The sequence below is a fragment of the Hypanus sabinus genome, chromosome 4 (assembly GCF_030144855.1).
Source record: "Hypanus sabinus isolate sHypSab1 chromosome 4, sHypSab1.hap1, whole genome shotgun sequence".
Taxonomy (NCBI): Eukaryota; Metazoa; Chordata; class Chondrichthyes; order Myliobatiformes; family Dasyatidae; genus Hypanus; species Hypanus sabinus.
In genome coordinates, this window is record NC_082709.1 from 21242431 (window position 1) to 21269693 (window position 27263).

General features: G+C 41.1%; 1 protein-coding gene across 2 annotated transcripts in view; it reads right to left on the reverse strand.

The window, feature by feature from the left end:
- mylka (myosin, light chain kinase a) overlaps positions 1-27263 on the reverse strand; it is a 334126-nt gene that overhangs the window by 29534 nt on the left and 277329 nt on the right. The window contains exons 22-27 of one of the 2 annotated variants that reach the window (XM_059966550.1): positions 13065-13364; positions 12553-12585; positions 12378-12471; positions 12070-12273; positions 5639-5856; positions 3249-3372 (exon numbers count right to left, since the gene is read on the reverse strand). In XM_059966550.1, the coding sequence (XP_059822533.1) occupies positions 3249-3372; positions 5639-5856; positions 12070-12273; positions 12378-12471; positions 12553-12585; positions 13065-13364 (973 nt within the window). Of the gene's footprint in view, positions 1-3248; positions 3373-5638; positions 5857-9473; positions 9710-12069; positions 12274-12377; positions 12472-12552; positions 12586-13064; positions 13365-27263 lie in introns of those variants that run through there. The other variant, XM_059966551.1, reaches the window with a different exon arrangement.

Genomic DNA, 27263 nt, shown 5'->3' on the forward strand with positions numbered 1-27263 from the left:
ATTCACCATAATTTAAGACCAGATGTGTCATCATAGCACAAATTTGATCTGATGTCTCGATTTTGGGGTGGCTTACCTCTGCCTATTGCAAGGTGTTAACTGTTGAACATACATGCAGCCCTATGTTGCAGCTTTGCTAAGCTGATGCCTCATTTTTAGGTAAGTTAGCTGCTGTTTGCAGCAACTTTTCTGCACACAAAATTATACAATTACACAAAAATTGTATAATCTCGTGTAAGTTATGCCTTTATTCTGAATGTTATGTATTTACCCCTGCATGCTTGTGATGCTTCTGCAAGGAAGTTTTCCATTGCATCTGGGCATACATGTACTTCAAGTCAAGTCAAGCCAAGTCACTTTTTATTGTCATTTTGACCATAACTGCTGGTACAGTACACAGTAAAAACAAGACAACGTTTTTCAGGACCATGGTGTTACATGATGCAATACAAACTAGACTGAACTACATAAAAAACACCACACAAAAAAACTACACTAGACTACAGACCTACCCAGGACTGCACAAAGTGCACAAAGCAGTGTGGGCATTACAATAAATCATAAACAGGACAATAGGGCAGTAAGATGTCAGACCAGGCTCTGGGTATTGAGGAGTCTGATAGCTTGGGGGAAGAAACTGTTACATAGTCTGGTCGTGAGAGCCCAAGTGCTTCGGTGCCTTTTCGCAGATGGCAGGAGGGAGAAAGAGTTTGTATGAGGAGTGCGTGGGGTCCTTCATAATGCTGTTTGCTTTGCAGATGCAGCATGTAGTGTAAATGTCCGTGATGGCAGGAAGAGAGACTTGCGTACAGCAATAAACTCAACTTTGCCCTTGACCCCTTATTAAACCAGGGCTGATCCCTTGGATTGAGTGTAATGTTGGAGTGAAGGACACACTCAACCTGGAAGTTACAGGCTGTGAGGGTGTGTGTATATAATTAATATAACTCGGGTTTTTCTCTTCTCTATATTTATTTATCATAGTACTGCTGCTGTAAAGTTAACAAATTTCCCAACGTATGACGGTGATACTAAATCTGATTCTGATTCTGAAATTTCTGCTGTGTTGATGGTCCACACGTTTTATTGAGGACCAATTTGAAGCAACCATCTCTATTTTGAGACTATCCTAATAAGCACTTCATTTGTGTCAAACAACCCAATGAAGAATGGCATTAGTGTGAAGTTGGGACTTCATTTCAACAATGAGTGTGGCATTCACCTTCACCAATGGCATTATATGTACATGTCATGGGTAAGGAGGCAAACCACCAGATTGAGTACATTGTGTCCTATCCCCTGCTACTGACCCAAAATAGCAACTACATCAGTGATGGTATCAGAGGTTCCTCTTGGTGATCTTAACCGAAGACACTCCTTATTTTGTGGCACCTGCAACTTCCAATACTTTTTCCATTTTTACTACAATCAAGAAAAGCATTGATTCATCAGCTGAAGGAGAACAGTAGATGGTATTTAAGATTAAGTTTTGTTATTCATATATGGTCAGATACCATAAAATTTCATGGGGCCTGGAGTCAACAACTGGGGTTATAGGACCACTGATAAGTCACCCAAGTTTGGTGTCACACACAGGCCATATCAGGAGCCGATTTCCTCCCCTGAAGGGCTTTAATGAACGAGGCAGGTCAATTTGTTACCTTCTTTCTCCATAGCCCTAGATTCCCTGTTTCTCATCATCTCAGACAAATTGGAATGCTGAAGATGTTTTTTTTTGTTCAGGGTAAATGCTGAAAAAATTCTGGCCTTATATTTATAATAAAGAAGAGGAAATTTGCAGATGCTGGAAATCCAAGCAACACACACAAAATGCTGAAGGAACTCAGTAGGCCAGGCATCATCTATGGAAAAGAGTAAACAGTGAATGTTTTGGGCTGAGACCCTTCATCAGGGTGTTTACTCTTTTCCATAGATGCTGCCAGTCCTTCCGAGGTCCTCCACCATTTTCTGTAGGTATAATAGATGATTAGGAGTGGTAACTTTAGCAACAGGAAAATTATACTCTTAGCTTCAAATATATAAAATTAGAAGTAATCCATGTTTTCTTATGACTCAAGTTTTATCTATTCCTCTTATAGTTTCAAGTAAGGGAAATATCTCAAGTAATTTTAGAACAAATATTTCTCCCAAGGATTTAACTTGTTCCCTAAAGCTAAATACTGTCCAGAACTTGCATCATCTCACTGGTCTATTGGCTGCATGTTTAGGTGTCTCATGAAAGAACTTCATTCCTTTGAGACCATTCTTTTAGTTAATAAAATTCCTACACTATACATGGCTTTGCAAGCATGAACACTAAACTCACCACTGGGCGTAGAACCAGTAACATAGTCTAGATACATTAGAAATCAAAAACAGTTCAATAGCTGGTAAACTATCCTTCCTAAACAACTTTTCAACACCAAAGTATAACAAAATTAAAGAAGGGGAACTGTAATTCCCCAGAACAACTTCTGAATTTGCATTCAATCAATTCGATAACTGTGGCTGAACCAGATAAAATTTAAACAGCTGGACTGCAGAAAATCTGAATGATTCACAAAAGTCCTTCACATGAGGGAACATGACATTTCTTATCTATTGCAGCCTCCTTGTGTCTGCTGTCCTTTACATGACTGATTTTTAAAACTTCCTAGGATAACAACGAACCATACTAGAAACTGTGTCATCAGTGGCATCTTCACCACAAGTTTAAATGAAATTAAACAAGTACCAAATAAGATAGAAGCAGAATCTGCCTTTGCAGTGCTGAGTATAAGTTTGTGTCTCATTGAAGGTTCAGTAAGTTTGAAGGCTTCCAGAGAAATGGAAAGTGAAGATATCAATAACTCACCCAAGAAGACATAGAACTGGTTTGTCTAGTTTAAGGAAAGCATACAATTTGCATCAGTACACTCAATACCAATTTGTAAAAGTGAACATATCAAACTAATCCAGAATCAGAAATTCTGGAACCAGTTATTAGTTCTTTTACTCATCTGTTGTAAACACCCATCAAATTTTCAATTTGATTCAAATAAGGTGGGTTTGCAAAGGTGGGAAACTTTACTCTCAAATCACCTTCCAAGCAGTGATTATGAGAATTATCTCCATTATTTCCAAGAGATAATTTAACATATGCTTGAGAAAAAGGCTGGACCAAAAAAATTAAAAGATCTTTGTGTCTATTTTCGATATATCAGTGATATAAGAGGGTTCATAACATGATTGTGATCAACTTAACTTACAAGATATAGCAGATAACTCCAATGCTCCACATATCGGTTGCATACCCAATTGGTTCGTAATTGATAACTTCAGGAGCCACAAATTCGGGAGTTCCAAATAGAACCTTTAGAGAGGATGTACTTTCTGCAAGAAACAGCAAGGAAATCAAGTTATACATTAATGTTTCCTTATAAAGTCTGTAAATACATTACCAAAGGTTACAGTCCACTGTCCATACTGGATTAAAATGCATGCTTTGTCTCACTTCTTGAAGAAGAAATCAAAATAAAACAGGTGACAGAAAGCACACCTTATTCTGGAAAACAAACAAGTGAAGTAAATTTGTTTGAAAGGTTTATAAAAGCACTCATCAAATTATTTTGATTGTGATTTTGAACTTTCAGTTCCAAGTGACAAATATCTCCATACTCCTGAAAATATTCAGGAGTAAGAGTGCATGGGTGAGAGAGATACACATAGACACTGAGTAAGATAGAGAGTGTGAGTGAGAGAGAGAGGGAGAGAGAGTACGAGGGAGAAAGTACGAGAGAGAGTGCGAGGGAGAGAGTGCAAGAGAGTGTGAGGGTGTGACAGAGTGCGAGAGAGAGGTCAAGGGAGAGAGAGGGGGAGCGAAAGAGAGCGGGTGCAAGAGGGAGAGTGCGAGAGGGAGAGAGCGTCTTAGAAAGAGTGTGATAGAGAGAGTGAACGAGAGAGAGAGTGATAGTGAGAGAGGGAGAGTGTGTGAGTGTTGGAGATTTGGAGAGAGTCAGAGAAAGTCAGAGAGAGAGAGAGAGAATGTCAAAGAGAAAGTGTCAGTGTAAGAGAGACAGAGTTAAACCTCATTACCCTTCAATGTGACATGAAAAGTTAACACTGCATTTCTCTCCTCAGATGCTGCCTCATCTACTGAATGTCTTTCATCTGTTGAACGAACTTCAAAAATCTGAATGGAAGTGGCAAAGGGTAGCACAAAGTACTTTTAGTATGTGCTACCTGAATGTGAGGACATGTTGAGAAGGAGACAGCGTAGAAGGTGGTTAGTGAGCTCGGGCTTTTCCCTTTGGAATGATGGAGGTTGAGTTAATGGTGGTGTACAAGATTGTGAGAGGCATAGACAGGATAATCTTCTGAAAGTCCAACCCTACGTCCCTGTCGGAAGAGGTGGAAATGAGCGAGGCTGGCCTATAGGGCTCTGGTGAGGCTGTATAAGCCAATTCCCTGTCCAATGGATTCAGTGGATTACAGAAGCATTGATGAACTCCAGCCATCCCATTGTCTTCAGAGGACAATGGAGACGAGAGGTCATCGATGGCCTGTGTTTTTTTTGTATACAGAGAGTGCTGGGTGCCCAAAGCCAGGAGCGGTGGTTGAGGCACAGGAGGATGAGAGTCTGAGGAGACTTGGCATGTCACCAAAGACTCTTGCAAATTTTTACAGATGTACTATAGGAAGCATTCTAATTTGCCGCATCACCGTCTAGTAGGGACAGGCCACTACACGCGATCAGGAAAAGCTGCTGTAAGTTGTGAACTTTGCCAGCTCCATCATGGGTTTAAATCTCTCCAATGTCAAAGATACCTTCGGGAGGCAGTGCCTCAATAAGGTGACATCCGTCACTTTGGACCCACATCACCCAGAACGTGTTCTTGTCTCATTGCTACCATCAAAGAGGTGATACAGGAGCTGAAGACACACATTCAATGTTTAGGAAAGCTTTTTCCATCAGATTTCTGAATGGACAATAAACCCACAGATATTACGTCACTTTTTTTTCCTTCTCTCTCACTTTTTGCATCATTACTTATACATATTTCTTACTATAAATTATAGTTAAAGAATTATTATATATTACGATGTACTACTGCCACAAATCAACCTATTTTCATGGTGCATGCCGGCGATATTAGACCTGATTCTGGTTGTGGGTTTGCTCTACTGTGGCTGAAGTACAATGACCCCCAAAGCAATCGATCAAAACTCAGTAGATTGTTACTTTCTACATCTATGGTGTGTCACTTGTCAGCTATTGGCATCTATTTAAAAGGTAGAGAAAACATTAAATGTTACAAATGATGTGGCCTTTTCACCTATATTATCTTAATTATTTGACTTTCTCCAGGCGGTGGACCAATAGAACAAGTAGGGTTTTGAAGTCGAAACCTGTTTAAGTCGTCTACACCCTTTGCAATTGACTGAATCACAAATGGTTACAGTGACATTAAAAGAGTCACTTATCAATAATACCGCTTGGGTAGGAACTCGTACCTTTCCACCACGAAGCTACGATAACAGCAAGGTCGTTTCTGAGATCTGCCAATATCCAGTGCAATCACTCAAGCACAGATTCACATCAGCGAGCAATAAAAAACTCAAACCAATTTTTAAAACTACATTTGAGTGAAGCTATTACCTAATCTTCGAGCAAGTCCAAAATCAATGAGTTTAATCCTTGCTCCAGTTTTGTTGACGCACATGATGTTTTCTGGCTTTAAGTCCAGATGCACAATTTCCTGCTTGTGGATATACTGCACCCCTTCATTAATCTGCAGCATGTATTTGATGCACTCCCTCTCAGTCAGTTCAAAATCCTCATCGATTATTCTCTCAAAAAGCTCCCCTCCAGAAACTCTGTGGGACAAGACATTTGTGAGTAATTTAAAATCGCAGTGGAGAGGAGCAAGTTAATTAGTACATTGTGTCTATTATCTAAAAGATTATATTGAGAGACATTCTTACACACTCATGTGGAGATTTGGTTCCATTGACTTTAATAGTGCATACAGTGATGTGTAAGTGTTTGATTTAAACCTGCCTTAGTTCCTATCAGAAAGTTTGACACAGCCATACTAATGATAGTAGAACATCGCAAAAGGCCAAAGAAGAATATGACAAAATGTCATAGATCACTGAATGCAGAGATATGGAGAATGGATGTTGTTTGCTTAGGCTGGAGGCCGACCAATGAGATAACATAGATTAACATGAAGGATGGAGGTACAGTGGCTGGAGCTGCAGCCTCTCTTTATATGGACGACAGGAAGCTTCCACTGTCTGTTTGATGAGGTGTATTCAAATTCGTCACATTCTCAGAAGGATCCAGTTATTAACCCTTGTTACTTCTCTGCTGGATGATAATATTGGAGTGTATCCATTCTGCTCCGCAGCATTCCTTTGTGCCTGCCTGGGCTTTGCTTCTCCCCCTCCTCCAAGATGAATCAAGATCATACAAAGGCCATCCCACTGAGAAGTCTTTAATGTGGGTGTAGCAGGGAATGAAAACTTCCTTGGGTCTCATTTTTAGAAGTAAACATGCAAGACAAGATTTTTGTTTACAAAGAGAGTGGTGGGTGCCAGGAATGTGTTGCTGTGGTAGGAGCAGAGGGAAATACGACAGAGGTGTTAAATAGACTTTTCCACAGGCATGTCAATGGATGGATTAAACAGAAGGCATTTGTTTCATTAAGCATTTAATTATTAGTTCAATTAGCTTGGCACAACATTGTGAGGTGAAGGATCTCTTTCTGTGCTTTACTCTTTTATGTTCTGAGTGGGCAGACTGGGAAAACACTGCCCATGGCTTCTCAGTTGCAGAAACTGCAAGAGCAACTTCTTAAGCTTGTAAGCATCTTACTCCCACTAACCTCTGATGACGTCACTCCTATCAATTCTCAACTAACCTATTTTCACTGCGCTGTGTAAATGCAAGGAACTTGAAAGGTATCACACAAAAATAAAATAACTCAATATATATAAATAAGCAAGAACAAACATTGGGGGAAATTGATTTTGAAAACGGAAGATAGGGCCTTACATCTACAGAAACTTACATCTCAAATTATAGAAATTATTATTAGAATAGACAATTGGAAAACAGTCCTGGAGAAATTGCTGGTAATGAAAGCTGGTATATCCCCAGGAGTAGATGACATGCTTCCTAGGGTTTTGAAAGGTGCTTTTGGAAATAGTGGAGTTGCTGTTTACAATCTTCCAAAATCCCACAGAATGCATGAAAAGTGGGGGAAAAAAGGCATGCAAACCACATGGTCACATTAAACCCCCATGTCTATGATTATTTATATAGATTCAGTTCTGAATTCAAAGCAAACAATAGCTTCTTTCCTTATTGTTATGCCCAAGATGCCTGATAAGCACAAAATATACAGACTTACAAATACATTGAAACTATACTGACAAAAAGTAACAATGATGTAACAACACAGGCATAAGTTAAATTATTTGCCAATTGAATGGAAAGAAGGTGGTTTTCCTACCTTTAATAAAAGGAAAGCTATTTTGACGTTAGTGGTAGGTAAATTAATGGAAAGTATTCTTAGAGATGGTATATATAATTATCTGGATAGACAGGGTTGAATTAGGAGCAGTCAACATGGATATGTGCGTGGAAGGTCATGTTTGACAAACCTTATTGAATTTTTGAAGAGGGTACTAGGAAATTTGAAGAGGGTAAAGCAGTGGATGTTGTCTATATGGACTTCAGTAAGGCCTTTGACAAGGTTCCACACGGAAGCTTAGTTAGGAAGGTTCAATCATTAGGCATTAATATCAAAGTAGTGAAATGGATTCAACAGTGGGTGGATGGGAGATGCCAGAGAGTAGTGGTGGATAACTGTTCATGAGGTTGGAGGCTGGTGACTAGTGGTGTGTCTCAGGGATCTGTCCAATGTTGTTTGTCATATACATTAATGATCTGGATGATGGGCTGGTAAATTGGATTAGTAAGTATGCAGATGATACTAAGATAGGTGGCATTGTGGATAATGAAGTAGGTTTTCAAAGCTTGCAGAGAGATTTAGGCCAGTTAGAAGAGTGGGCTGAAAGATGGCAGATGGAGTTTAATACTGATAAGTGTGAGGTGCTACATTTTGGTAGGACTAATCAAAATAGGACATACATGGTAAATGGTAGGGCATTGAGGAATGCAGTAGGACAGAGTGATCTAGGAATAACGGTGCATAGTTCCCTGAAGGTGGAATCTCATGTGGATAGGGTGGTGAAGAAAGCTTTTGGTATGCTGGTCTTTATAAATCAGAGCATTGAGTATAGGAGTTGGGATGTAAAGTTAAAATTGTACAAGGCATTGGTGAGGCCAAATTTGGAGTATTGTGTACAGTTCTGGTCACTGAATTATAGGAAAGATGTCAACAAAATAGAGAGAGTACAGAGGAGATTTACTAGAATGTTACCTGGGTTTCAGCACCTAAGCTACAGAGAAAGGTTGAATAAGTTATGTCTTTATTCTTTGGAGCGTAGAAGGTTGAGGGGGACTTGATAGAGGTATTTAAAATTACGAGGGGGATAGATAGAGTTGATGTGGATAGGCTTTTTCCATTGACAGTAGGGGAGATTCAAACAAGAGGACATGAGTTGGGAGTTAAAAGGCAAAAGTTTAGGGGTAACACAAGAGGGAACTTCTTTACTCAGAGAGTGGTAGCTGTGTGGATGAGTTTCCAGTAGAAGTGGTAAAGGCAGGTTCGATTTTGTCATTAAAAAAAAAAAATTGGATAGGTATATGGACAGGAAAGGAATGGAGGGTTATGGGCTAAGTGCAGGTAGGTGGGACTAGGTGAGAGTAAGCGTTCGACATGGACTAGAAGGGCTGAAATGGCCTGTTTCCATGCTGTAATTGTTATATGGTTAATTGCCAATAAACATTTACATTTTGTATGTTAACACAAGGAAATCTGCAGATGCTGGAACTTCAAGCAACACACACAAAATGCTGGTGGATCGCAACAGGCCAGGCATCATCTATAGGAAGAAGTACAGTCGATGTTTCGTGCTGAGTCCTCATGAAGGGTCTCAGCCCAAAACGTCGACTGTACTTCTTCCTATAGATGCTGCCTGGCCTGCTGCGTACCACCAGCACATTTTGTATGTTTCTATGTGTAGTGAGTTGTGCAGGTGATGGATATTAACAGTGGGTAAAGGGACATATTTTAAAGTATTTACATTTAGTGATATAAAGCATTCCACTAATTGATATGGCATGGATTAGATACAATGCAGAGCTAACTTTCAACTACCTTGGAACAACACGTCAATGCCAGAATCACTTCATGAGGGAACTTTGACATCAGAACCATTGAAAATGTCAGCCAGATTAGTGCAAAGTTGAGATGACTTCTTAAAACAGATTTATTTCATTCCTCACCAATATGTGCAAGCTAAACAAACTTTACTCCTGAAAGTAAACTCTGTCAAAACCTTAATCTTCTTCAACTTACTTTTCTATTGAGCTGTGGACTCACTTTTGGGGACACTGCAGTTCATGCTCCATGTGTTTTAGTTTAGTATTTGCGCAATCTGATCGAAGAACTGACTCTGTGTGCCATCGACACAGCGCCTGATGTACCGACTGTAGGCTCGGCTCCTGTGACCGTTGCAGGGATTCTGCGGTTTGATGTTTAATGTTATATGCTTGCTTTTGGCTGTTTGCGAGGTTTGTACTTTTCTTCGCTCATTGGGTGTTTGATGGTCTTCGCTGTGTGGGGATTTCATTAAACAGATTTATTGATTTATTGAGATACAGCGTGGAGTAGGCCCTCCCAGCCTTTCAAGCTGCCCAGCAGTCCCCCGATTTAATCCTCGCCTAATCACAGGACAATTTACAATGACCAATTAACCTACCTACCAGTAGGTCTTTGGAATGTGGGAAGAAACCGAAGCACCCGGAGGGAACCCATGCGGTCACAGAGAGAACGTACAAACTCCTTTCAGGAGGTGGCGGGAATTGAACCTGGGTCGCTGGTACTGTAAAGCGTTTGTGCTAACCACTACACTACCGTGCTGCATTTCTTTGTGTGGCTGCGTTTCTGCGGGAAGGCGAATCACAGCGTTGTACACTGTCCATGTACTTTGATAATAAATGTACTTTGAAACTTTAAAGCAGTGATTAAAAGTCGAAGCACAAACAAGAGAAAATCTGTGGATGCTGGAAATCCGAGCAACACACCCAAAATGCTGGAGGAACTCAGCAGGTCAGGCAGCACCCATGGAAAGGAGTAAACAGTCGACGTTTTGGGCTGAGACTTCTAATCAGGTGATTAAAAGTAGTATTTTCTCACCTCTGAAAATCTCATTTAAATAAAAGGTGTTTTAAAACTTCACCCTCTCAAACTTTGTATTTTTAGTGACTTTCTCTGGATTTACTATTGATAAAACATTTTCCCATGTCTCCAATACCGTGTATTGGTTTCAACATAGTGCATTGGGGCACACAATATTGCTCTCTGCAATTCAGAATCTGACGCCAGGATTTTAAACTGGTCAGCATAGGGATGATGGAGGTGTTGTGGTCGCAGGATCATTAAAGTCGTGCTGCACCTTCCATTGTACAGTTCACAGAGCCTCTCACTCCCAAGGGTTTTTAACTACCAGCTGCATTTTATTGCAGCACTGGTGCAGTAAAATAAAATGAACATCTATTGTTCATAATTGATGCTTATCATTCCAAATTTGCTCCACAATATGACTTTAAAACAAATTGGGATCCTGGAATTAAAGAAATGTTGCCAGAAAACTTATTAGAAGCATCCAAAACAAGTTAAAAAAATCATTATTCATTGAGATACAGCATGGAATAGCCTTTCCAACCCTTCACGTTACTCTGCCCGCAACCCCTGATTTAACCCTAGCCTAATCACGGGACAACTTACAAAGACCTATTAACCAGTACAACTTTGTACAGTGGGAGTAAACCGGAAAACCCAGACAATCACGGTGAGAATGTACTAAACACCTCACAGGCAGCAGTGGGACAAGTAATCTTTAAAAGGCTTTGTGGGAGGATTCCTTCTTTTACTTTATAGGAGACTGACCTGTCCTGGGCCCAGCACACAAAGTGTGCGAGCGTCTTTATTAGGAGGCTAAAGAGGTTCGCATGTCACTGAACATACCAACTTCTACACATATACTGTTGAAAGTATCCTGACTGGTCACATCACAGTCTGGTAGGCAATTCAAATGCACAGAGATGTGAGGAGCTGCAGAGCGAAGAGGACTCTATCCGATATACCATGGGCATATCTTTCTTGGTAGTATCTACAGAAGATGTTGCCTCCAGAAGCCAACATCCATCATCAAGTATCTACCATCTGGGCTATGCCATCTTTTGGCAGCTACCATCAAACAGAAGCCTGAAGTCCCAGACTACCGGGTTCAGGAACAGCTATTGCTCTTCAACTACCTGATTTTTAAGCCAACCAGCAAAACCATATTCATCTCTACAGCTTAGCAACACTGTGATATAACTACTCCTATCACTTTGCTCTAAAATTGACTTGCTTTTGTTTTACATGTGTTTGTAAGAATTGTGTATAATTTACATTTATCTTGTGATTGCTGCTAATATGATAATATGATGCTGCCGCAGATAAGGTTTTCATTGCACCTGTGTGTACAGGTACTTGTGCATGTTACAATAAACTCAACTCCAGTCAAGAGATTTGAGTTCTCCTCTGGACTAACAAAGATCCCCCTCACTCTGGCACTGTCAGCATCCTTCGTGTTCAGTGCAGCTTAACTGAGGCTGAGAGTTAAAATCTTGCACACACTCTGAAGACTGAGTAGATTCTGATCACAATGACACGTCCTGCCCAACTTCCAACTGAAGCCTCAGCGATATGCGTAACGTCCAGACGCTAAAAGGCTTTATTAATCTCATTCTGGACTTGAAATTTGCAGATGTTCATTATCTTTGCTGGAAAACGTCACAATGCATTAGTGCACTGTATGAATCATCTAATTTGCATGCTTTACTCAACGATTTTTATTACCACGCTCAGGATTATGAATCGAGTAAAGGAAATTGTTATTACTTACAGTTCCATAACCATAACGATGTCCGACCTTGATTCAAAAGCATCAATGCACTGAACAAGCTTTGGATGGTGTAGGCAATTCATAATACTGATCTCCTGTCTCACATTTTCTTTATCCTTCGCAGAGAAAGCTTTGAAAAACTTCCCTGCCCAAACCTTTTTAGTTTTCTTTTCAACAAGTTTGAAGACTTGTCCAAATTTTCCCCTGTAAATAAGTTGACAATGGTTCTTTCACATTGGTGCTGATCACAAAGAAGGATGATATAAGAACCAAATAGAAAACATTGTAAAATTAACAGAGGCACTCACGTTCCTATTTTTTCCAGTATGTCATAATATTCTGCAACTTTCTCAGTTGTGTTGATCGTTACATGCCGATAATCTGGTTCGCCTTCTTTCTCATCTAAAAAGGAATTATTTTTGTATAATGCAGCATGAGCTTTATTCATATTTTGCAAATGAGCAGAAATAAAAATATGCTTACCATCATCAGAAAGATCAACTTCATCTTTGTGTTCTTAAAATTAAATAAGTCAAAGTTAGATCATTTTGTAATTGAATGTCTAAACTATGTCATAGCTTAAAATATAAATACAAGTGACATCTAATAAATCCCCAAATTATTAAGTATTTAATAAACTTTTCTTAAAAAAAAGAGTGTGATGAAACTCTAATTCTCTCAGTTTCAGGTCACAGTTTATGATGGTCAAATTTAATACCACGGCACCATCAGGAGGAACAATACTGGAAGAAAAGCAAGATGAGGGTCAAGACTTGTTTTCATGCAGAAAAACTTCCAGAATTTGGTTCTAGCAATTTTTCTCAGCACAACGGAATGGCAAGCAACATTATAAAAAATTAAAAACAGATGAAAACAACACCATCTCAGAAGAATGCAGAAAGGTTGATAGGAAAATATCCCCATAATATTTACAAATGTGCCACAAGTAAGTAAAGATTGTGCACTTCTTTTGGTACCCTTAAGGTAGAGCTAACCTTCTGTTACTCCCACTTTGACCAAATCGGATTCCTGACTTGGCTCACTAGTGCCGTAAACGTTAACAGCTCGGACTCGGAATTTGTACTCTTTATCAGTGCTTAGATCACGCACACTGCAGGATGTACTGCGACAGGTGGTCAGATGTGTCCACTGCTTCTCTTCGGAATTCCAGGTTTCCACGTTATATGACTGGACGACGCTGCCACCGTCATACGTGGGGCCGTACCATGACAGTGTCAGAGTAGAGCTACGGATATCGGAGGAGCATGGTTTCCCTGCGGGTGGCTCTGGTCTATCTGTGAGCGGAAAGAAGAAAAGTCAGCAGCAGGACTCCATTCAAATTTACAAAATTTACACGAAAGAAAGTTCACATTTCGCTCCATATTCCCACCAGGTATTTATGAGGCAGTATGGTCGAGTAGGGGGTAATGTAACGCTTTGCAGTGCTAACGACCTGGGGTTCAATTCCCACCACTCTCTGTAATGAATTTCCATGTTCTCCTTGTGGCCACATGGGTTTGCTTCTCATGCTCCAGATTCCTCCCACAGTCCAAAGGCCTATTAGTGGTAGGTTAATTGTCATTGTAAATTGTTCTGTGATTAAGGTTAAGGTTAGGGTTAGGTTGGGCAGTGTGGGTCATTGGGCCAGAAGGGCCTGTTTGCATTGTAGCTCTAAATAAAATAAATAAATTTATTCACTGGTTATGGTTTTTGTGGTGAACTACATATACCTGTCTGGACACACCCCCACTCCCCCCCCCCCCCGCTGACTGCTCCTGTGGCTCCTCCCACAGACCCCGGTATAAAGGCGATTGGAGGCACAGACCCTTCCTCAGTCTCCCGGATGTTGTGTGATGGTCACTTGCTGCTTGTGCTTTCTTCCAGCCAATAAAAGCCTACCTTAACCCACGTCTCAGAGTTATTGATGGTACATCAGTTTTTCCTCAACTTTCTTCCAGTGTTCTGCTCTCAGCAGAACAACCTACTTTGGTCACTTCATCCCTTCCACTCTTTTTCTAGAAAGTTTTGATTCCATCTGCTAGAAGGCCGCCACATTCTGCTGAAGAGCAATGCTTGGAATGGGGCCTTTGAACCTGTGCTTCATAAAGTTTCAACGTGCATTTTGGCATTTGTATTAGCCCTTGTTCATAAAATTCATGAACCTATGGACTATTTAAACTCCCCTTTCAACCTGTCCTGCCACCTTCAGGACTCTGTTATAGCATAGTCTATTGTACAATGGCCATCCTACCCCCAAGAGCCTGTGACCATGAGTTGTGGACTTTGATAAAGCAAGGGATGATTTCATTTTCAATATTTGCTTGTTTAATTTTGTTTTACTGTTTGATTGTTAGAACTTAATAGTTTTCACTCACATTGGCAATCAAGTATTGAAAAATGGTAACTGTTAGCTGACTCACTATTTGTGGTACTGTATCTGGGAAGATCAGTTCAAAGTTTAAGTAAATTTATTATCGAAGTACATATATATCATCACATAGAACCTCAAGATTCACTTTCTTTTGGGCATTCTCAATAAGTCCATAATAGAATAATAACCATATTAGAGTCAATGAAAGACTGCACCAACTTGGATGCAGAAGACAACAAGCTGTGCAAATACAAAAATAAATAAATAAATAATAACAACAACAACAACAAATAAGCAATAAATATTGAGAACATCAGATGAAGAGTCTGTGAAAGTGAGTCTATAGGTTGTGGGAGCATTTCAGTGATGGGGCAAGTGAAGTTGAGTGAAGTTATCCCTTTGGTTCAATAGCCTGATGGTTGAAGGGTAGCAACTGTTTCTGAACCTGGTGGTGCGAGTCCTAAGGCTCCTGTACCTTCTTCCTGATGGCAGCAGTGAGAAGAGAGCATGGCCTGGGTGGTGGGGGTCCCTGATGATGGATGCTGCTTTCCTGCAACAGTGATTCATGTAAAAGCACTCAATGGTGGGGAGGGCTATACCTGTGATGGACTGGGCCATTTCCACTACTTTCTGTTGGATTTTCCATTCTAGGATATTGGTGTTTCCATACCACACTTTGATGAAGTCAATCAATACACTCTCCACTACACATTACTCCATTTTTGAGGGGTTGCCTTAAATTATGACCCCCCATATAAATTTATTCAAAACTTAATTTGGATGCTAGTTTCAAAACTAGATAAAATTATGATTAGCAATTATTAATATTCAACTGTTAACTGAATTACTAAATGAATAATTAAAATAAGGTAGGCAGAGCGGAATAGGTGACGTATGTTGTCAGAAGACTGTAGGAACAGTTGGAAACTATTGAGATCCCCAGTGACCACGTCTGCACAAAATAAACAAACTCGAAGCTCATGAGTTGCAGTCAGAGATTGCACCATTTATCCATTAGGAAGATGGATGCATTGGAGAGAGTGCAGAGCAAATTCATTAGGATGTTGTTTGGATTGGATGACTTTAGCTATGGAGGGGAATTGGACAGGCTGGGATTTTATTCCTGGAGTGAGGGGTGGTCTGATACAGTATATAAAATTATTAGAGGCTTAGAGTTGATGTCAACCTTTTCCCCATGCTAAGGGTCTCCAAACACAGAGGGTATAGATCTAAGATGAGAGAAAGGAGTTTTAAAGAAGGGAAAGTTTTTTTTTACACAGAGTAATTGATATCTGGAACATTTGTCAGAGGAGGCAGTGAAATCAGATACAATTTCTAGTTCGAGACATTTAGACAGGCATTTAAATAGGCAAGGCACAGGAAGACATAATACAGGCAAAGGGGATTAATGTACTTAAGCAAAAATGTCTCTATATTGGCAACTTTACACTTTGTTCAAGAGGAACCACACTGAAATTAAATGTGGCAGGACTAGTCATCACTTGCACAGGAAGAGTGACTGTGAGTGAGTTAGGTATCGGGATTCAGAAGGTATCTCTGCCCTCGCACTGGTCCTATAGGAAACATTTCTTGCAGTCTGTCTGAATAAAGGCAGAGATAGCAGGAAGAAAGAGCATAGTCAGAGGCACAAGAGGCATTTAAGTTGGAGGAACTGATAGGTATATTGCGCTACAGAGGACGTTATAGTTACTTGGGTAAACACTAAACTGTTTTAAGGTGGCTTCCTGGGTCTGGAGAGGAACCTGGCATAAGAAGGGAAAGATTCAGTTGTCAAGAACCAGGTGGAAAACACCTACATACAGTAGACCAGACTAGAAGGAGGTTCTGTTATAAGTATGCTCTAAGCAACACACACAAAATGCTGGAGGAACTCAGCAGGTCAGGCAGCATCAATGGAAAAGAGTAAACAGTCATCTCCCCCCTCACTACCATTCAGGGCCCCAAACAGTCCTTCCAAGTGATGCGATATTTCACCTGTGAATCTGTTGGGGTCATCTACTGTGTCCAATGCTCCCAGTATGGCCTCCCACTATGACATAGATTGGGAGACTGCTTCACCAAGCACCTTTGCTCTGTCCGCCACAAAAAGCAGGATCTCCTGGTGGCCACCCATTTCAATTCTACTTCCCATTCGCATTCCAATGCGCCGGTCCATGGCCTCCTCTACTGTGATGATGAGGTCACACTCATGTTGGAGGAAAACTTGCTGTATTTCGTCTGGGTAGCCTCCAATCTGACAGCAAGAGCACTGATTTCTCAAATGCCGCCCCACCCCCACTCACCATTCCTGATTCCATCTCTCACCTCATCTCCTTACCCAACCCTTCACCTCCTTCTCCTTTCCTTTCTTCCATGGTCTTCTAACCTCTCCTATCAGATTCCCCCTCCTCAGTCCTTTATCTCTTTCACCAATCAACTTCCCGGCTCTTTACTTCATCCTCTCCTTCTCTCCTGGTTTCACCTACCACCTTGTACTTCTTCCTCCCCTCCCCCACCTCTTACTCTAACTTCTCATCTTTTTTCCAGTCCTGATGAAGGGTCCTGGCCCAAAGCATCGACTGTTTACTCCTTTCCATGGGTGCTGCCTGGCCTGCTGAGTTCCTCCAGCATTTTGTGTGAGTTGCTCTCGATTTCCAGCATCTGCAGATTTTTTTTGTGCTTATAAGCATGCCCTGTTAGGTTTCAGTTGCCAAGTCAGAGCTACAGTGTTAGAATGAATGGGTTACATGCAAATTGACACATTCAATCAGATTCACTTGATAGCATGGCTTATAGATTAGTATGGTAGAAACCAACATTAAGAAGAGGAGCCCTCCATTGTGTGAAGCTTCATTTGAATGGAGATGGGAACTGGGTCCCAGAGAAGTGAATACAAAGGATTGTAGATGAGCATTCAACCAAAGTAAGTGGGGTGAGAATGAGGGGAAGGGGGGTGTTGAAGGTGCAGGAGAGCCTAGGCAAGGGGAAATTTAGAAAGGCATAGAGAAAGGACAATGGAGGGGAATGAGATAGGCAATAGTAATGTGTGTTTGCAAGGGGGAAATATAAATGCAGAAGCCAATTAGACTCAGAGTTCACAACATTTTAAGGGAAAAAAACCACTGGAATCTGATCATACATTGGCTAACAAATATAGTACCAGATCAAAGCAAAATCATTTTAATGTTGCCAAAAAGAACAGTAAGCCAGAGGACTGGAAACTTTTCAGATTTCAGCAAGGGAACATGACATTTATAGTACAGGGAAGGTGGAATATGAGACCAATCTAGTGAGAAACATAAAAAGACAGTAATAGCCTCCATAAATATGTAAAAGGACAAGATTAGCACAAGTTAATGGGATTTCTCTTACAGGCTGAACCAGGAGAAATTATATAAGAAAAGAAGGAAATACCAAGAAAATTAAACAAATAGCTTTGTCTGTGTTTGTAGACGAAAGTACAATTCGCCTCATGATACTCCACAAGAAAAAGTGCAGAACAGGCCTGGAGAGAATTAGCAGCTGAAAAAAATTTCACACATGACTGCATGGCCAAACACCCAAGCAATCACATCATCAAGTTTGCTCATGACACGGTGGTGGGGCTCATCACCACCAATGATGAGACGGCCTACAGAGAGGAGGTGGAAAAGCTCAAGGCCTGGTGCCAGGTAAATAACCTCTTCCTTAATGTCAACAAGACAAACGAGATGGCTATTGTCTTCAGGAGAACTCGTACCACTCACACTCCCTGGGAGTGCACATCACACACAACCTCTCATGGTCCCAGAAAGTATAGAAAGTGGTTCCTACACAGTAAAGATAGCTCATCAATGCCTCTACTTTCGGGGGAGGCTGAAGAGAGGTACTTTGTACATCCATACTCACACCATTCTACAGATAATCAGCAGAGAGCACCCTAACAAGCTGTCTTACTGCCTGGTACAGAAGCTGCATGGCGGTAGGCAGAAAGGCTCCACAATGGGTAGTCAAAACTTCCCAATCTATCACCAGCATCAGTCTACCTGCCATCAAGGACATATATACTGTAAGGTGCTGGGAAAGCATCATGAAGGATCCCACACACCCTGCTCAGTGACTGTTTATCCCACTCTGATAAGGGAGAGATTATGTGTCATCCACGCCAGGATCACCAGACTCAAAAACAGTTACTTTTCCCAAGCAGTAAGGCTGATCAACACCACCACCCACTAACTTCACCACTGCATTATTATTTTCCATCAGTCACCTTATGTACATTCTAGTGTCACTTTTTGGTTATACAATCAATGTATATAAGCTATCTTATATTTGTTGTGTTTTATTATTTTTTGTTCTTTATGTTTTCTATTTTATTTGTGTAAAGGGGCAACTCTTGAATCACTGAAGGATGGCCAACAGGCCTGAATGCTATCACCTCCTCCAAAGTGAAAGCAAATGATGTAGGTGACAAGGCTTCACTCCCGGATGAGCTCAATGCCTTCTATGCTCACTTTGATCATCAAAACGCAGAGGTAGCTTCACCAACCCCCACAGACCCAATGACCCTGTGGTTTCAGTCTCTGAGGCTGACGTGAGAACATCCTTCAGGAGGGTGAACCCACAGAAAGCATCTGGCCCAGAAGGGATACCTGGCCAAGTACTAAAGTCCTGTGCTGATCGACTAGCTGGAGCGTTCATAGATATCTTTAGCTTATCGCTTCGGCTGTCTGAGGTACCCACCTACTTCAAGCGGCCTTCAATCATACCAGTGCCTGAGGAAGTAGTAACCTGTTCTCAATGACCAGCATCCAGTAGCACTTACATTCTTTGTGAGGAAGTGCTTTGAGAGGTTGGCTAAGAAGCAACTTGGATCCACTACAATTTGTCAGGTCAACAGCAAATCCCTTTTCATTTGCTCTTCATCTGATTCTGGAATATCTGGAGAGTGAAGATGCAGACATCAGGATGCTCTTCATTGACTGCAGCTCAGCAATCAATATTATCATCCCCTTAAAACTAATCATTATTCTTCAAGTCCTAGGCCTCAATACATTATAGAGTCATAGAACACTACAGGACAGAAACAGGCCTTTTGGCCCATTGAGTCTGTGATGAACCATTAACCCGCCTAGACCCATTAACCTGAACTCAGACCATAGGCCTCCATAACCCTCCCATCCATGTACCTATCCAAATTTCTCTTTAATGTTGAAATCATCTTGGCTATCATCACTCATGCTGGCAGATCGTTCCATTCTTTCACTACCCTCTGAGTGAAGAAGTTCCCCTTAAACTTTTCACCTTTCACCCATAACTCAAGACCTCTAGTTCTTGTCTTATCCAACCTCAGTGAAAAAGCCTAATAATTTTTATACCCCTAATAATTTTGTATATCTCTATGAAATTTTCCCTCAGTCCCCTACGCTCTGGAGAGTAAAGTCCATACCTATTCTACCTTTCTCTATAACTCAGGCCCTCAAGTCCTGAAAACATCCTTGTAAACTTACTCTGCACGCTTTCAATCTTATTTACATCTTTCCTGTCGGTATACTCAATTCTCCAAATTAGCACACACCAACGTCTTATACAATTTCGATATAACATCCCAACTCCTGTACTCAATACATTGATTTGTGAAGGTCAATGTGCCAAAACATAAGAACATAAGAACTAGGAGCAGGAGTCGGCCATCTGGCCTGTCGAGCCTGCTCCGTCATTCAATAAGATCATGACTGATCTGGCCATGGACTCATCTCCACCTACCTGCCTTTTCCCCATAACCCTTAATTCCCCTACTATGCAAAAATCTATCCAACCTTGTCTTAAATATACTTACTGAGGTAGTTTCTACTGCTTCATTGGGCAGAGAATTCCACAGATTCACCACTCTCTGGGAAAAGCAGTTCCTCCTCATCTCTGTCCTAAATCTACTCCCTCGAACCTTGAGGTGATGCCCCTAAGTTTTAGTCTCACCTACCAGTAGAAACTAATTTCCTGCCTCTATGTTATCAATCCCTTTCACAATTTTATATGTTTCTATAAGACCTCCTCTCTTTCTTCTGAATTCCAGTGAGTACAGTCCCAGGCAACTCAACTCTCTTCATAGCCTAACACCTTCAACTCTGGAATCAACCTGGTGAATCTCCTCTGTACTGCCTCTGAAGCCAGTGTATCCTTCCTCAAGTAAGGAGACCAGAACTGCACACAGTTCTCCAGGTGCAACCTCAACAGTGCCCAGAACAGTTGCAGCATAACCTCCCTGCTCTTAAATTCAGTCCCTCTAGCAATGAAGGTCAGCATTCCTATGTAAATGGATTTCATGTAAATGGGTAATGAGGAAATTTCCAGCATTTTCCCAACTACTGATGTTGAACTAACTGCCCTATAGTTACCTGCCTTTTGCCTACATCTGTTTTTGAACAGTGGCGTGACATTCGCTGTCTTCCAATCCACTGGGACTTACCCAGAGTCCAGAGAATTTTGGTAAATTATCACAAAAGCCCCTGCTATAACTTTTGCCATTTCTTTCAGTACCCTGCGATGCAGTCCATCAGGACCAGCAGACTTGTCTATCAGCAGGCCTGTAAGTTTGCTCAACACTACTAGCAATTGTATAGACGTCCCCATCTCCCATCACATCCATATCATCTCCCTTCAGCGTGTTAGCTGTGTCCTCCACTATTACGACCAAGACAAAATAGCTATTCAAAGCTTTGGCCATTTCCTCATTACCCATTTACATGAAATCCCATCTGCCATGTTTCAGCTCATTTGTCCAGCTGGTCTAAATCCCACTGCAAGCTTTGATAGTTTTCCTTGTTGTCCACCACATTCCCAGTCTTGGTGTCATCTGCAAAATTGCTGATCCAGTTTACCGCATTTTCATCCGGATCACTGATGTTGATAACAAAGGACCCAGCACTGATCCCTGCGGCATTCCACGCGTTACAAGTCTCAAGTCAGAAAGGCAAACATCTACAACCATTCTCATACTTCTCTTGTGCAGCCAATGTCTAATCCAGTTTACTACCTCTTCTTGAATGTCAAGCAACTGAACCTTTTTGACCAACATCACAATGCAGAACCTTGTCAAAGGCCTTGCTAAAGTCCATGTAGACAACAGCCACTACCTTGCTTTCATCAATTTTCCTTGTAATTTCCTCTAAGATTGGTTAGAAATGACTTAGCTTGCACAAAGCCATGTTGAATATCCCCAATCAGATTCTGTCTATCCAAACACTTGTATATTCAGTCCTTTATTGACACCTTCCCATTACTGATGCCAGGTTCACTGGCCTATAATTTTCTGGCTTATTCTTAATGCCTTTCTTGTGTAACTTGATCCTTGAGTTTCTCACTTGCTGACCACAGTGAGTTTGCATTGGCAGCAACATTACCTCCACAATCTCCCTCAGCACAGGTGTACCACAAGGTTATGTACTTAGTCCCCTGTTCTATTCATTTATGACTTTGAGGCTAAGCACTGATCAAATGCCATATTTAAGTATGCCAACAACACCACTATCATTGGCTGAATCAAAGTTGGTGAAACATCAGCATATAGGAGGGAGATTGAAAATCTGGCTGAATGATACCACAACAATAATGCCTCAGTCAATGTCAGCAAGACCCAGGAGATGATTATTGACTTCAGGAGAATGAAAGCAGAGCTTTGTGAGCCAGTCCTCATCAGGGGTATCAGTGGTAGAGAGGGTCAGCAGCTTTAAGTTCCTTGGTGTTATAATTGCAGAGGATCTGTCCTGGGTCCATTATGTAAGTGCCATTATGAAGAAAGCACAGCAGTGCCTCTACTTTCTCGGAAGTTTGGCACATCATTTAAAACTTTGACAAATATCTATAGATGTGTGGTGGAGAGTATATTGACTGGTTGCATCACAGCATGGTATGGAAACACCATTGCCCTTGTAGAGAAAAGCATTCAAAAATTATTGGATATGGCCAAGTCCATCATGGGTAAAGCCCTGCCCACCATCGAGCACATCTACATGGAGTGCTGTTCAGGCCATGCTCTCTTCTCATTGCTGCCATCAAGATGGTAGTACAGGAGTCTCGGAACCCACACTACCAGGTTCAGGACTGTTATTACTCCTCAACCATCAGGGTCTTGAACCAGAGTGGATAACTTCACTCAACCCATTACTGAAATGGACTCACTTTCAAGGAATCTTCAGCTCATGTTCTCAATATTTATTGCTTATTGATTTATTATTATTCCTTTTTCTTTCTCTTTCTCTTTGTATTTACAGGTTATTTTTCACATTGTTGCCTGCCCTGTTGGGTGTGGTCTTTCATTGATGCTATTGTGTTTCTTGTATTTAGTGTGCTTGCCCACAAGAAAATAAATCTCAGGGTTGTATATGGTGTCATAAATGTACTTTGCTAATTAATTTACTTTGAACTTTTGCTATAAGGGAGTCACAAAGAGGTAATTATCACCCAACTTGTATAGAACATTCATACAAATTATTTTATGTAATTTGCATTCATGTCAATCTATACTGTAGCTGATTTCTTGATAAACAGGAATTGATATTGTGGTTATTTGATGAACATGATGTATTTGTTAATTTGGTTTCTTACAGATCCCCTAAGTGCAATTTCTGATTCAGTACATTAATTATTTGCTCTCACCGCAGCAACGGGGAAAACCAAAGATGTCACATTCTGAAGCTCAAAGCCATTTTTGGAGTTCTGGAGTACAAAATGATACACACTGCTGAAATCATCAAAAGATAAGGCACAGGGGACAAAGGATAGTGTTATAGAGCTACAGATGTTTGAAAAGTTTTGCTAACCGATCCACTTCATACACAAGAAAGCAACACACATTTTAAGAAGTTATTATTCTTCTATTAAAATTCTGAAACAATTTTAGGGTCTTGGCAAAGCCATTATCTGTACAGTTTATTTTCCATCTTCATGAGAAGGGTTTCTAGCTGCAATTACCAGATACAACCAAAATTGCGTCTTCCCTTCTCTCCCTCTGTTTTGCTTTCCACGGGGACCACTGTTTTCCAATCATATCTTCTCACCCAATCTTCCCCATTCCCGTTAGTACTTCCCACTGCAATTGGAGGTGGTGTAATACCTCTCCCATCACCTTCTCCCTCACCACTATCCAGGGACCTAAACAGCCCCTGTAAGTGAGGCAGAGATTCCTCTGCACCCCTTTCAACCTTGTCTTTCAATAAGTTTTCTATCTTTAGGTGACCAAGTGCGGACTAGGCAATTGTTCTGCAAAGCACCTGCCCTGTCCACTAAAGGCATCTTAAACTTCCAGTGGTATTCATGTTTAACTCTCCCTCCCACCACCCCACTGACCGCTTCAGCTTCGGCATTCCCATTGCTATGGTAAGCGCAAATATAAATTGAAAGAACTACATATTATAGTCTACCTGGGTAGCTTGAAACTTAATGGAATGAACACTGAGTTTCCCAATTTCAGGAAACCCCCGGTGTTCTCCACCCCGCTACACTCACCTTTGTTCCTCCCTTTGTTCACCATTACTCATACCTCCCTCCACCACTTACTTTTATCATTTGGTTCCACCTATCACCTTCCAGCATCAGCCTCACCCCTGCCTTGTACTTCCTTCATAAAGCAATATGAGGTGGAAGAACACCGACATTTTAGGCGGAGCTTTTGCTTTAAAAGAAACTTAGAATGTGAAACGCAATCTGACTGACTCTAAGTCGTGTATGAATCAATAGTAACAGGTTTCAGCAGGTTTATATTAGTACAGAGAATAAAATGGATTAAATTTGTGGTGAGTTAATCTTCTCTTCCCCCCCCCAACCCAGCTGCAAACACATCTCATCTGATTTTTTAAAAATAAAGTTCAGTATGTATCTCAGCTGAGCAGTTTTGTAATATTTCTTTGAAAGCCAATGGCACATTAATTATTTAAATTGAAAAACAATTCAGATTCTGTAGGGACTTTCCCATGCAACTGCAGGAGGTGAAACACTGGTCATTTCACCTCTTTCCAGCAGTGAATCGCTTGCACATTTCCCACATTAGAGCACCACTTTCAGTGCGGACTGCGCGGTCTCCAGTACTTAGCAGAAAGCAAATGCAGATTAGTTCATCACTTTGTGAAGCGTCTGCATTCAGTCTGCTGTGTGACCCTGACCTCCCTGTTGCCTGTCATTTTACATCCATGAAAAACAACATATTCCATCTGGGCTTATTTCAGCCGTCTACGCTTAATATTGAATTCTTTAACATGCCCCCTCCTTCCATCTATGTGAGCACAATTTCCCTTTGCCATTTTTTTCTCTTCCAGTTCAGTCTGGTCTTCTGGAGTCACATCAGCTACCAACTACACAAGAAAAATGTCCCAACTTATGTAACACCATTTTGTGCAACACAATATACAGCTCACTATATTAAAGGAGCCAAGGGGCCAGATCTTATCTCTGTCCATTAGTGCATGTAGTGAGACAGTGTGAGGGGTTTCTGTACAACAGAGCCTCCTATACAATTATCTTCTACCTCCTTGCTGATAAACTCCAACATCACTCTGTCAAAAGTATATCGTGGTTAAGATATTCATGTGCAGGTATCTTCTACTCCTGGAGTGAAAGCAAGTCATCGATGAGAAGGAAGTGGAAGGAAACAAAAGCCTCAATGCCTAAAGAATGACTAAAGCAACACATAATCTCTCAGTTTATCTGAGGCAGAATGGACTTCTGACCAAGCTATATATTTGACATCATGTATCCAATAAACATAAGAGAATACATCTTTATGTTACAGATTTTTCTGTGCAGGAGATGATTATCTGAAGATGAAGGGAGAGGATAAGTTGTGATGGTGTGGGTGTTTAGAATACAGCTCGGGGTAGCAGGTTGTTTGATTGTTCTCATTCCTGGCTCATTTGTGGAGCTGGTAAAGCAAAATTGAACTTGGAATCTAAAAGAAACGGAAATCTTACTATTCATGGTCTTTAGTGTGCAGGCAAATACCTGATTCTCAACTGCTAGACCAGAGATAAACTCGGCGTTTTCAGAGAACATATTAAATATAATAATGTATAAATCTAACTTGTCACTTGTCTTGGGAGTTTGCAATGTGTTTTATTCCATCACTTGGGATTCAAACACATTTTTCTGTTTTAAATCATTCAACGTCAATCAATTAATCATTCTGTTGGAATTCTTTGAGGAAGTCTCAGGCAGGATGGACAGAGGAAAGTCAGTGGATGTTGTTTACTTGGATTTTCAGAAGACCTTTGACAAAGTGCCGCATAAGAGACTGCTAAACAAGTTAAGAGCCCATGGTATGACAAGAAAAATACTAGCATGGCTAGATGATTGGCTGACTGAAAGAAGGCAAAGAGTAGGGAAGAATGGGAGTCTTTCTGGTTGGCTACCGGCGACTAGTGGTGTCCCTCAGGGGTGGGTGTTGGCACCGCTTCTTTTCAAGCTATCTAGATGACGGAAGCAGTGGCTTTCTGGTCAAGTTTGCCAACACTACAAAGATTGGCAGAGGGGCAGGTAGTGTTGAGGAAGCAGGGAGTCTGCAGAAGGACTTGAAGAGATTGGGAGAATGGGCAAAGAAATGGCAGATTGAAAACAGTGTAGGGAAGCACATGTTCATGCACTTTGGTAGAAAGAATAAAGGCATAGACTCTTCTCTAAATGGGATCAAATTCAGAAATCAGAGGTGCAAAGGGACGTTGAAGTCTTTGTGCAGGATTCCCTGAAGGTCAAGTTGCAGGCTGAGTTGGTGTAATGTTAGCATTCATTTCAAGAGGACTAGAATTTAAAGCAAGGATATAATGCTGAGTCTACAAACTCATTGGTTAGACTGCATTTGGAATATTGTGAGAAATTTTTGCCCCTTATCTAAAAACAAATGTGCTGGCATTGGAGAGGCTCCAGATGAGGCTCACAAGAACGATCTCTGGATTGACAGTCTCTGGAGAATAACATTGAAGACCTCAGAGCAAGATTGCAGTACCAGAGGGATATCAGGGACTACTGTGTATTTTACTTCGCAGAACATCGGCTACTTTGGATGCAGTGATGCAGCTGAGTGAACTGAATTGACTTTATTTCTTACATCCTTCATATACATGAGGAGTAAAAATCTTTACGTTACATCTCTGTCCAAATGTGCCATGTGCATTTATAGTAATTTATAATAAATATTATGTACAAAAGGATAGTCAACATAACATAAAATATAGTAGTCTCAGCATGAACTAAGCGGTCTGATGGCCTGGTGGAAGAAGTTGTCCTGGAGCCTGTTGGTCCTGGCTTTTACGCTGCAGTACCGTTTCCCAGATGGTAGCCGCTAGAACAGTTTGTGGTTGGGGTGACTTGGGACCCAATGATCCTTCAGGCCCTTTTTACACACCTGTCTTCGTAAATGTCCTGAGTAGTGGGAAGTTCACATCTACAGATGTGCTGGGCTGCCCGCACCACTCTCTGCAGAGTCCGGCGATTGAGGGAAGTACGGTTCCCATACCAGGCAGTGATACAGCCAGTCTGGATGCTCTCAATCATGCCCCTGTAGAAAGGATTTGGGGCCCATACCAAACTTCTTCAACCGTCTGAGGTGAAAGCGGTGCTGTTGTGCCTTTTTCACCACACAGTCGGTATGTACAGACCACGTGAGATCCTCAGTGATGATTATGCCGAGGAATTTAAAGCAGTTTACCCTCTCAACTCCAGATCCATTGGTGTCAATAGGGGTTAGCCTGTTTCCATTCCTCCTGTAGTCCACAACCAGCTCCTTGGTTTTTGCTGCGTTGACGGAGAGGTTGTTTTCTTGACACCACTATGTCAGAGTGATGACTTCCTCTCTGAAGGC